The sequence below is a fragment of the Lactuca sativa genome, chromosome 2 (genome assembly GCF_002870075.4).
Source record: "Lactuca sativa cultivar Salinas chromosome 2, Lsat_Salinas_v11, whole genome shotgun sequence".
NCBI classification, from domain to species: Eukaryota; Viridiplantae; Streptophyta; class Magnoliopsida; order Asterales; family Asteraceae; genus Lactuca; species Lactuca sativa.
Genome location: NC_056624.2, coordinates 179355228 through 179368277, shown reverse-complemented (window position 1 = coordinate 179368277; position 13050 = coordinate 179355228). Strand labels below are relative to the sequence as shown.

Here is a 13050-nt window from a genome sequence, read left to right as displayed (position 1 = left end):
TTTGTGGGCCCCTCAGTGATTTGAGTTGATCTATAAGGACCAACCCTGGTTTGGACTAAATTGATGCATTCGATTTTGCAGTCTGCATTTGATCACAAATAGAGAAATCGAGAAATGGAAAAAATGAAAATGAGGTTGATCATTTAATCCATGACTCATTTCATACGATATCTTGTAGAATGAAGGAATAGTTGATCACTTATCTTAGGGACAACGTTTGATTTGAATCGAAGTTCGGCAGTGGCTTTGGAAAGCACTCTTTGTTGTTTAGTTCAAGGTTATACTTGCAATTATAGTTATAGAATTGTCCAAGTGGGAGACTGTTGGATTAAGATGTTTAAGTTCGTAACTAAAGTGGTATATTCTTGTAATTAGAAGAAAAATCCTTTTTAGGTTGCCCTCATAATCAGAAATAGCTAGAAATGATAATAGGAGAGATAAATAATTTACTAAATTATTATGTGATTAATAAACTAATTGGAAATTATGGGAAGATAATTTGTTAACATATCATGTGATTAATATATTAATTGGAAATAGATAGTTCATTTGTTGATTTATTATGTGATTAATAAATTAATATGAGATCAATTATTAAATAGTTGATTTATTAATTTATATGATTAATAAATTAATGCGAAATCAATTAGAAGTGATTATTCATTAATCATAACTAATCTGGAATTAATTCAGGATTAATTGAAATTAGTTAAAGGTGTAAGGGGTGAATTTTAATTGTTCAATAGTCGAAAGAAAGAAACAATTATAGAACCTACCATCATATGGACATTTTTGGGAGCTCTTTTAGGTTTCCATAAGCCTCCAGGTAGTAGATAAGGAAATGATTTGGATTGAGATTAAAATTATTATTTAATCAATTCAAATTTTACTTTGCCTGCAAGTTACCTAAACTATAAATAGGAACCCTTGGCTTGAAAATTTCGTTCGTGACATTACCTATAAGTATATGAATGAAATTTCCCTCGTATCTCCTATCTCTTCCTCATTTTAGGGTTTCTGGTTTTGGGTGTGAGCCATTAGAGGCATCATCTTTTAGTGCTAGCTTTCAAAGACCAACAAACACAAGGGATTAAGGTGATTTGTTTTATACAACAAATCAAAGGTATGCAACCCTGATTACTGCATTTTGATTATAATAGGGGTTTCAACTAGGGTTCATGTTAGTTTTGTTGTTCATTGTATGTTACATTCAAAGGGTATGATATAGATCCTTTAGGTTGCATGTGCCCTGAAGTTTTAAGTGAAAATTTGCAAGCGTATAGTTTTTGTAACCTATAAAACACATCAAAAACTCCATGCATTACGCCACATAACAAGAGAGTCTAGATCTGGAACATATGATGACCAAGGGACCTCAAGGAGTGATAACGTTGCCAACTTTATCCAAACCAACCATTCATAATCACAAATCATGAAGGAAAAAGGGAACAAATTTTAGATCCATAAGAGGTGGACCAAAAAGATGGGAACTTGGAGACTTACACTAGTCCAAAAGGTGCACCAAGATATGGAGATGAGGTTCTAGTTGGTCAATGGCTCCATAAATCTTTCCTTCAACCTTCAAGTGACCAAAACACCATCAAAGAGCTTAAGAGACAATATAAGAGGCTAGGGTTTCGAAATAGGAGAATGAGAGATGAAGAGGATGCTTTAATCTAGAAATTAAAGACTTTAAATATGCGAGAAACCCTAAAAATCGTGGGCTTGGGCTGCAACAACTGCCACATCGTGGCTATCTACATGCCACATTGTGGAGATCATCAGAGACATGCGTTTCAAATAACTCTTGCACCACGTTGTGGCATAAGGTTTTTCTCTAAAAACATTATCTTTGATCCCATTAAGTCTCTACTCGATACTTTTGGGAAACGAGTGTTACAACTTTCATAACATGGACACTTAGTTATCATTAGATATTATGGTGCAAGACTCGTGGTTTAATTTAATTTGGTTATAATGATCGCTTAAATCAACTAGACTTTTTTTAGTTAGTAAAATAGATAACGGAGCTCATAACATATTTCCTTAGTTAAAATCACAATTTCCATGAAGCATGTAATTAATGAAAATTAACTAGCATTAAGATTTAAAAATTCACCAAATCCTAGAAGAGTCAAAATGTTTTCACTACCATGTTTTGAGAAAGTATTTTATGAATGTGTGAAGTGAAAACTAATAAATGAACCATTTGTCGCTTGCTAATTTGAAGATCCATCACTTAATAAAGAAATTAACCAACTAATCACTAAACATACATCTAAACTCATGAATAAAGACAGATGGATAGAAAGATGTTCAAATACAAAATACTCTCATAAATATCACCATAACCTCATAATAATCTTGAAATATTTAATTATCCATGTTTTTTTTACATAAACCAATAAAGAGTGGTTTAGCCTAGTGTAACGCCTAGTTCCTGGTACATATTTAATTTATAATTTATTCATATTTACAGATCAACTCGACGAGTTGGAGGCCCCAAAATCATCGAGTAGAGATTGTCAGAACCGCGCGATTTAAGTAACCTACTCGACGAGTTGAGAGGCCTCAACTCGACGAGTAGACCGACGGGGAGGAAACCCTAATTTCCAGGGTTTTGCACCCTATTTAAAGGACTTAATCTTTTCTCACAACCTCCCTGAAACCCTAAATAGTATTGTGAGCTCCTTGGTGAGAAACTTGAGGTTTTTGAGTGGATTTTGTGTGTTTTTGTGCTTGGTGAAAGACTTGGAAGGACTAGAAGGTCATTGAGCTTGAGGGGAAACACTAGATCTGGGATCTCGTTCATCTTTTCCAACTTTCCGAGGTAAAAAGCCCTAACTTGATGATTTATAGCTTAGATATCTCTTAGTCTTGTTTTATGGGTCTTTTTGACCCCATTGCTGGAAGCTTGATAACCTCTACAGTTTTGATGCTACAAACTCCCGTTCTTAGATTTATTTGGTCCTTAGATTCATAAAAGGGGGCTTAAACCTGTTCTTATCCAAGAAAAGGCCAGGTCCATAGAAGTAGGTTGCTATATCTCGAGATTAGGTCCATTTGAGGCATGCAAAGCCATCAAGTTGTTGACTTTACAAAAATAGGCCACGGAAACAATATAGATTTGTATTCTGGAACCTTAGATATGAAGAAAGGGTTGAATAGACTAGAAGTGCGAGGGAATCGACAAGTTCATAGAGGAACTCAACGAGTTTGGTCGAACATTCCCGATTCTGTTAATGGAAATCGGCGAGTCCACAAGGGAACTCGACGATTTGTACTAGGAAAGTCCCGTTTCTGTTTAGAAGAAGGAACTCGGCGAGTTGGAGGAAAACTTGACAAGTTAAATCGCGATTTCACGATTCTGTGATTCATGAGAACTCAACAAGTTAGGGTAAACTCGACGATTTGAGTAAACTCGAAGTGTTGACTTTGACTTTGACTTGACCAGAGTTGAACCTTAAGGGTTATGAGTATGGAATGGTATCTAAGGGGTTGTTTTGGTTCAGGGAGTGAGTAGAGCTGATTCCGGGCAGAGACGTTTCAGCTATCATCCGACAGTGAGGTGAGTTTCCTCCTGGTTTGAACGGGTCGAAGGCACCAAGGCCGGCCTATATATGTTATTTGTACTGATTAGTAGTTGAGTGTGGGCGAGGCCCGTATCTCATAGATAACGGAGTGTGGGCGAGGCCCGTATCTCACAACATTATTTGAGTATCGATATAGAACTGATTGATAGATTTGATTATACTTGTTGTCTGTGTGATACTTGTATGTATGCTTAGTAGCCGAGTGTGGGCGGGGCCCATATCTCATAGTTAGCTGAGTGTGGGCGGGGCCTGTATCTCATAGTTAGCCGAGTAATGGGGGGGGGGGGGCGTATCTCGTATTTAGCCGAGTGTGGGCAGGGCTCGTATCTCGTAGTTTGTCGAGTGTGGGCGGGGCCCGTATCTCGTAGTCAGAGGAGTGTGGATGAGGCCCGTATCTCCTAGTTAGTCGAGTATGGGAAGGGCCCGTATCTCCTTGAGTGTGGGCGGGGCCCGTATATCCTAGTAGCATGATTTATGTGTATGTTATGTGGTAGTTTGGGGAGACTCACTAAGCTTCATGCTTACAGTTTTCAATTTTGGTTTCATGTACTTTCGGTAGCAAACTCGGGATGGCTGCAATGTACACACCATTATGCTAGCCTGGGATGTTTTACTCTGATAGGTTGACATGTGTTTTGATATGATACTCTGATTTGATACTATGACTCATGTTTTTGGATGAAATAATTTGATAACTATGGTTTATTTAATAATTAAAAATGAAATTTTTGGTCATGATTTTTGGGATGTTACACATAGCATGACTAAACTCAAGAAACTAAAACAAAAGTTATATGTACCAAAAATTCTAAGTGAATCAAGATGAAAAATGATAATCTTCAAGGTGTTCTTCCCCCTCCAAGAGCTCCAAAAGTGCAAAGGATTAGACCAAAATTCAGATCTATAAGAGTGTGCAATAAAGCCTCATAAACCTTCCCCACATAGCACTTAAAAGTGAAATTCTGGAATTGCCCTGTAGGGCTTGTGCGGGGCACGCAGTGTTGTGTGAGTGAACTGAACAATGCACTGCTTTAGTCCACTAGCCTATTTCTTTATCGAATTGATTATAACCCATGATTCTTCATGTCTTCTTCGTATTTTGTCCCCATTAATATTCTCTAAATCATCCGTAGCTCGTACACCCACTCGATCAATCAATTCACAAGCTTGAATATTTATTTCATCTTCTTTTGAGTTCAAGGCCCAATTTTTTCCGATCATCCACACATCAACTAGCCCACTTTTGCATTATTCCCACAAGTTGCCAAGCCAATAATTCCTCATCCTCAAAGTTTGTTTGCTTCCCATAATTCCCGAACATCTCCGCACCATGCTAGTCTTCTAAAAAACTAAAATTAAGCTCAAAGACTAGAAAGTACCCGATATAGATAAAAAAATAACAAAAAAGGAAATTTGCATGATGATTAAGTAATTAGAATGAAATATGCTAAAATAACTATAAAATGACGTAAATAAAATGAACCTATGTAAATAAAATGTACCTATCGACTATATTTATTTTATCTCAAGTGAGACTTTAACCTTTAATGAGTGATAAATTTCTACCAACATGTAATACCGCTAGACTACAAGTCCATTTAATAACTATACACTTTTATTCCTTATTTTTAGGTGTTACATTATCAATTTTATAGATTTAAAAATAAAGAACTTTGTATGCGATGATTCTAATTTCTATTGGAATAATGCCCACAGTTACAACAACTGGTAATTTAATTATTACTAACAGTGTCATGCTGGGTTACACACAATGATAGTATTGATAAATTATAGACACTAGAGAAATATAAGGATCTAATTTGTTAAAAAATTAATTAATAGAAACATGTAGAATTAAAGGGATAAAAGTGTAAATATTTGAAAGTCAAATCTTTTGGATATACACCTGCCTTATAGATAATTACACAATGGATAAATAATTATCTAATAAGGACTCATAGACCTCCCCTATAAATAGAAGACCCTATTTTCAGATTTCATTATCCCAAATCATCTGATTTCTAGTAGCACAAACCTAGAGAAATCGGACTCCTCTGTTCGATCTCTAAATCCCGAACAAACCCGTTGGACGCAACGTGTCCCTTTATCTAAATGTCGTGTTTTTCGAAAAAAAACCCTAAATCGTTTTAGGGTTTTTTGGTGGTCCGTTACAAAAGGTGTCTTGACTGGTCTACTGCGTCTTGGGTGCCATTACAAATAAGGCATCCAATGTTGGGTTCTCATCCATCAGATTAACTAGTGAGAAAGAAGAAATAAAATGCTATTAAAGTAAGTTTTTTTCCCTTCTCTTTAGTTGTTATTAGTTGCATTGGTTGGTTTGAACATAGATCCATCTATTGAGTTATGAGTTACGTTTTGATTTATGCTTCCACTGTGTTTGTGCCTTTGTGGCCAAAGAACCTCATAACCTAACAATTTATTCTTCTTGATTTATTGGAACAATGTAGGAAAAGTGTTACTTATGACATGGGAAGTGTTTAATAAGTTATGAGTTTTGTCTGTTTAGTGAAAATTTGAAGTTTACACGTAAATTATCCATTTGATTCATTTATTGTAGACGAGTGAAGATGGTAGCTATAATTTTTTATTTCATTTTATTTTTAGGGATTCACGTAATGAAAATGGAAATGACAAGAATATAACATAAACATACAATGATCATTAAAAAGTCAATAGTTAGACTTTTTTCATGATCCATCTCTGAATCAACAACCAAATGAAACCATAACATGTCCATAGAGTTGCTTTTGGGACAAAAACAAATTTTAGACCAAACCAAGACAGTTTTAGACTGTTGTTTGTAGGGATGAGCATTAGAACCACCGGAACCGGAACCGGACCGGAACCTGAACCGGAATTGGTAATAGGTCCGGTTACCGGTTCTCCATTTTTATGAAAACCGGTCCCGGTTCTAAAAACCGGAACCGGTTTGACATTTTTTTTTTCATTTTTTAAAATGCGTATAACTCGCTCATATGAAGCCGAAATTATTTGATTTTTTTTCCAACATGTAATTTGGAGTTTGTAATTCATTTTTGACGGTACAAACATATGTTTTTGTTAGATATGGAATTAGACACATGCCCCGAAAGAAAGCATATCGATGTTGCGTTTTTTTATTTCAACATTATTTTTTTGTTTTTTTGAATATGTCCCATTTTTTAAATGTGTATAACTCATTCATATGACGTCGAAATTATTTAATTTTTTTTCCAGCACGTAATTTGGTGTTTGTAGTTCATTTTAGACTATAAAAACACATATTTTGGTTAGATATTGAATCAGTTATAGACCCTGGAAGACAACATATCAATGCTGTGTTTTTTCTGTTTCGACATTTTTTATTTTTTTGGAATCTGTCCCCGCTTTTAAAATGCGCATAACCACTCATATGAAGTCGGAATTACCTGATTCTTTTTTCATCATGTAATTTAGTGTTTGTACTTCAATTTAGAATGTAAAAAGTCATAATTTGGTTAAATATTGAATCATTTACAAGTTCTATAAGATAACATATAATCTATAGTATTTCAACCGGTTCTATTTTGAAAAATAACCGAAAAACCGGAACCGGAACCGGACCGGCGGTCCAGTTTTCGGTTTTTATATTATAGGAAAACAGATTCCGATTCCAAACCTCATCCCTATCCCTAGTTGTTTGTAATTAACTCAAAAGTTTATTTTGATTAGCGATACAAAAATATTAATAGATAGTTTTAGACAGTTGTAGATTCTGTGAGGACTTGTTTGCAAATTATCTTATTTCTTCCTTTCCTTCCCAGGTCCCAACCTGGCAACTTCTATTTCCTTCGGCGTAGGGGCAGTAGATTTCCATTCTTCTACAGTGTTCGTCTATCTGAAATCGAATCAACCAATCGATCGATCGATCGATCGTGGGAGAGTGAAACGATGTGGCACGAAGCTCGTCGGTCGGAGAGGAAGGTCCATGACATGATGGACGCCGCGCGGAAGAGGGCACAGAGGCGGGCTGTATACCTAGCCAAGCGGCGGGGTGATCCACAGCAATCGATACAGGTCTCAGGCTCTCGCTGCCGTGTGTACCGTGACGATGGCCTCTACCAAGCCACCGAAGATCAGCAAGGCCTGTATGTTTCTGTATTTTCGTAAATTATATGTCGCCTTCAGTTAATTTTTTTTGTTTCGTAATTTTGTTATGAGCTCTCAATTAAGAACCTGTCATATTGTTTCTTCGATTATGAAGAAGTTCTAATTTCTCGTTCATTGTTGATGTTAGTAATTCTATTTTTTAAGTAGATGTCTTCACAATTGTAACTCCATCCAGATTAGCCTGTGTACTAATTAGCTTTACACGATCAATTCAGAGCCATAGGAACTTCTGATATTAAAAAGGAGGAGAATAGAGGAAAATGGATGTTATTATGACTAAATCTAAATGGTTGAATTACTAGAATATTGTCATAGTTAACTTTCATCTCCATTTTTGGCAATCGGTTATGGTGATGCCACAAACCTAACAAAACATCACTTCTGAATTCTGATAAGTTGCTGGTATGCTATGAGTTTATTTGGATATAGAGATTATGTGGCCTTTCTTTTGAATTGATTCTGTTTATCTCCAATTTCATTGCCAAAACTACCTTCTCTTTTACCTCGACATCATAACATTCTGTTTCTACTGTGTTTCAGGATCCCATGGAATGGGAAACAAGACATTATGATTGACAGGTACTGCATTTCTGATTCTATCTTTCTCAAAGTTCTGACAGTTTATGAAGGTTCATCCACCTTATTGTCTTGTTTCTCAATATTCTTTTTGTAGATTTGATGGACGTGCTCTTCTTGATTTCATAAGAGATCCTGATTCTAGACGATTCCGTGTCATTGAGAAGACAGAGGAAGAAGAAGAATTAGAAGAGTTTGTTAGTTTTGAGCGATACCGGGATTTAATTAAGCATCGACGTAGAGGATGTCGGTACTTCTTTTGGTTTCATGATCATATAAAATATTTTAAATTATTGACTTTAATAACTACTGTTAGTGACAAGGCAAATCTTCAAGAATCATCAGGCAACCTTTTTCTAAGTCATTACCATAAGTTGGTATTACTTTAATCCATGTTTTACAAGCTGCTGTCATGTGGTCTATATTAACAGTTAGTGATGAAGAAGGTCTGCATCATGTTAACCAAGAGATGGAGGCTAAAACTGCTGCTTTATTTGGATTAGACAGGTTTGAAATATATGAACATGTACATGATTTTTTTTGTCTTAGAGCAGAGCTTTTACATTAAGCTTTTTGGTGCCAAGTCACATCAACAAACCAAAAAAGTTAACAGCTTTTCAACAAAGCTTATTTATGAGGACTACCATTATCAATTTATAAAGCAAATGAATAAAACATTATTAAAAATACGAAAAAGCACTATTCACTGAGCTTACAAGTTTACAAGTAATGTGAAAATGGTTTGGAATGAAAAAGCACCCACAGTAGTTTTTTTTTTGGGTGCTCTTAGTTTTACTTATTTTAACTTTTTAAATATTTAATAGATCTCAAACAACCCAAGCTCCTGCAAACAAGGGTTCTTATTCACAAGTGGGCTTCTCATATGATGGGGGTGTGAAAGATGAAAATCAAGATTCAGATGATGATGATGACGATGATGATGATGATGACGATGAAGATGATTTCAATAGTGATGATAGCAATGATGAAGGAATGGATATAATTGCTAAAGAATTTGGAGTGAAAAGGTATGGGTGGCTTGTATACATGGATAAAAAAGCTAAAGAAGAGGAAAGGAGACAAAAGGAAGTTGTGAAGGGAGACCCTGCAATTGTATGTATACTATCACCTTCTACATTTGATTTGTCTTTATATAGCTGTAGAAAATCACTCGATTTTTACTTAAATTTTGTGTTTTGAAATTGTAGAGGAAACTGAGTCGTAAAGAAAGAAGAAAAGCTTCTCAAATTGAAAGAGAAAGGGAGAGGGAATCAGCACGGGTTTCTGGTAGTCGTGTGCTTCATCATGATCCATATCGGTACGTGCTTTTAAATAAAATATGGGTTTATTTGGTATGATGGAATGGAATTAATCACAAAGGAATGGAATGTGATTATCACATTCCATTCCCTCATTTCGATTACTGAATACAAAAACACTACCTAATGAATATCATGACACAGGGAGTCAAGAAGAAGTCCAACATATGAAGCTTATTCACGTTCTAGAAGGTATAAATTTCTAGAATTCTTTTGAACAACTTATAACAAGAAGTCAATAACCAACACTAAAACATTGGATTTACAGATCAAGATCACGATCATACTCACCATCATCAAAATCAAGGCGACATGGTCGTGATGATTTCGAGGATAGTCACCGGAGTAATCCAAGGGCTCCAAAAATAGAATACATAACAGAATTCGGAGGCTCACCAGATGGTGGTGGACCGAAGCTCGCTGGATACACGCCTCCATCATCTCCTCCATCATCACATGTTGGTGCATTAAACCGGTCGGAGCACTCTTCTAATTTATTGCATAGCTAGATTCGACACTTGGCGAATTTTTCTGTTTTAGGAGGAAGCTTCCTTTCATAATCCCATTCTTTCTTTCTATCTTTCTCCTTTCTTGTTAGGCTTCCAACTTTCGTTATAATTCCCGAAAATAACCCTCTGCTTTTTTTTTTTTTTTTTTTTTGTAGGCCCTCATCTGGACAAATTCTTGAAGCCTTGCATATCGATCCTGCTTCTGGTGTGTCACTTGATAGCGAACGAAATGCCAAATTGACAAAACCGTCCCTCGGGTGATTTTTTTAGTTTTTCAGCTTCGAGTGCAACATCGTATTTGTCATAGTTCTTATGTTTTTTTTTTGTTGTTGTTATATGGTAGATCTTCATCGGGATTAGCAAAGTTAACGAAAGCTTCCGGAAGCGGAAGCCTTGGGAAACCACAAGGAGAGAAAAAAGAAACACCTCAAGAACGACTTAAGCGGATCATGAGCAAGCAGTTGAACAAACAAAGTGATATTTTATTCTGTTTTAAATTTATATCATAATTTGGATTTTGGGGTGATTGTTGATGATGATATGTAAATAAATGTAATGTGTTTACAGTTAAGAAAGATACTGCTGCTGAAATGGCTAAGAAACGAGAACAGGAGAGACAAAGGCTTGAGAAACTTGCAGAAACTAATAGATTAAGTAGTAGATACAGACATAGAAGCAGAAGCAGAAGCAGAAGTTACAGTCGCTCGCCTCCAAGGTTGTTAAATTTTTTTAAATTTGTTAGAAATTTAATTAATTAATCTAATTTTTGATAAAAATTAGGTAAAGATGTGTGTTTAATTATCTGCAGGCGATATAGGCGGAGTAGAAGTCCAAGTAGGGGGAGAAGTTCTAGAAGGTACCATTCACGGTCTCGGTCTCGATCGCGGTCTTTGTCCCCTTTGCGGGGCCGCTCTCGTTCAATCTCTCGGTCTCGCTCCCCGAGGTGATAACAATGTGTTTGATAAAAACTAAAGAGGGATTATTACTTTTGAAGTTAAATTTGGAAAAAAAAAAAAAAAAAACTGATTTTTGACCAAATTTTGCAGGGTGAGAAGTCGGTCAAAGTACTAATAGTAATATAGGTAATGAAGTTTGAGCAAGGTTTGGATGGTTTGTTTTGTAGTTTGACTATTATGTGGTATTTATGCGGTTTGTAGTGTGTACTCCTTTTGTTTGATATATGATATATATTACTATTTGGATATTGGATATATGACAGATAAAATCTGTAGTTATGATAAAGACTTGTTCCTCATAATATGAAATATTTACGAAAAAAATAATCTTATACTGTTCATATTTGACGAAATCGGTGAGTTTTTTAGTGAAAACAAAGATTTTCTAATGTCACATTGCTTACTTAGAATGTGGGAAGAGGAAAGAAGAAAGAAGAAAGCGTCGGTCCTTTGTATATTTGTTTATATTTTATATTAAAATTTATTTTATTGATTTATACAAGTGCAAAAGACTTTACAATAATTTTGGTTCTGTTATGTATAAATTATCTTTTACTTATTTGTTGCAGAATTAATGGCTAATCTTATAATTTTTTAAAGTTCTTTTTAACGAAGGATAAAACATATACACTAAACAGTTAAAAAGGTTGTCGTCACTTCTTCTTCAGCCTGAAACAAATGATTTAAAAGAAACTTTAGAAGACATAACATTATGAGTTAATGAAATTGTTGGTATTAGTTTAAGCTTAAAACAATATTTTATTATTAGAAAAAAGAAAATTCATTTTCTTATTGTTAATAAGGCCTAAGGTTATCATAAAAATCTTGAATCATGAATTAAACTTTTTTGTCTTTTAGGCTGATGTGATTTAGGTTCCGTTTGATAGTTTCTGTCTGGAAAAGTGCTGTCTGGAAAGTTATCTGACTGAAAAAAAAACCATGCTGTTTGATTGTACATCTGATTAATTGTGCTGAATAATGAAAAAAGTAATAATTCAATAAAAAATAAATTTAAAAAAAGTTATTTTAAAAAATTAATAATTCAATAAAGAAAGAAAGAGGCGGCGTTTGATGTATAATTGTCTTTCCAGCCCATTCAGCCAGAAAGATATAATTTTTGGGCTTTCTGGGAAAGACATATCTTACCGGGAAAGACCCCTTCTTTTGTGCAAATCAAACAGTCTTTCCGGTCCATTCAGCCAGAAAGATCTGTTTGGACCTGGAAAGATGCGTATCAAACGGGCCTTACTAAACTATTTTTTATATGTTCAACATGTATGTAAGTGTAAGCAAAAGTACGTGTACTATTTCTTTCGGTGGTCAATGCATTGAAAAATAGTGTGGTTGGCTTCTCGACATGTGTTGTTGTTGGTACATTAGTTTTTCTATTTTGTAAGGGATGATTAGTGATTTTATAATTCTTATGATCATTATCACAATCATTGTAAGGTGATTTTATTGTAATTTAATCCATTTATTATAGCCGAAATTAATTTGAGACAAACTTAATTTGGCTTTAGTTACAATATGAATTTGGAGGTGTGCAATGCATTTTCACATAAGCCAAAGTGAACTCGGATACATGAGGGTTTGGACTTAACTGTCGAAAAACCAACTGTCGAAAATGCTAGGAACAATTGTGACATTTCTTTCCAAAAATAACTGGACTTAACTTTATATAGAGATGTTCGGTTTTTGCGGAAGAGATATACACAAAAATTTCACTATTACTTTGTCATGTTAAAGTCTCAAAGAACATGAAATAAAGCAAACGTATTATCTATTTTAGCAATATTAAATTTACCTAAAATCTAGATTGATTTCTTGGATTATTCTAAGTCTAAATTCATGCAACCTCATTAAATATTTTCAAATAATAGATTCCAAAAATATTTTCTAACACGGTCCCAAAATTTATCCAAGTTGTATTTAGATTTAAAACTATTTT

General features: G+C 34.8%; 1 protein-coding gene across 1 annotated transcript; it reads left to right on the top strand.

Moving 5' to 3' along the window:
- Positions 1 to 7402: 7402 nt before the first annotated feature.
- LOC111876722 (uncharacterized) lies at positions 7403 to 11388 on the top strand. Its single transcript, XM_023873297.3, has 13 exons — positions 7403 to 7720; positions 8283 to 8321; positions 8416 to 8564; positions 8750 to 8825; positions 9143 to 9431; positions 9527 to 9636; positions 9782 to 9829; positions 9906 to 10112; positions 10302 to 10403; positions 10490 to 10620; positions 10714 to 10861; positions 10955 to 11089; positions 11193 to 11388. The coding sequence occupies exons 1-13, from the start codon at positions 7524 to 7526 to the stop codon at positions 11215 to 11217; spliced, it is 1656 nt and encodes a 551-aa protein (XP_023729065.1). The 5' UTR covers positions 7403 to 7523; the 3' UTR covers positions 11218 to 11388.
- Positions 11389 to 13050: the final 1662 nt, after the last annotated feature.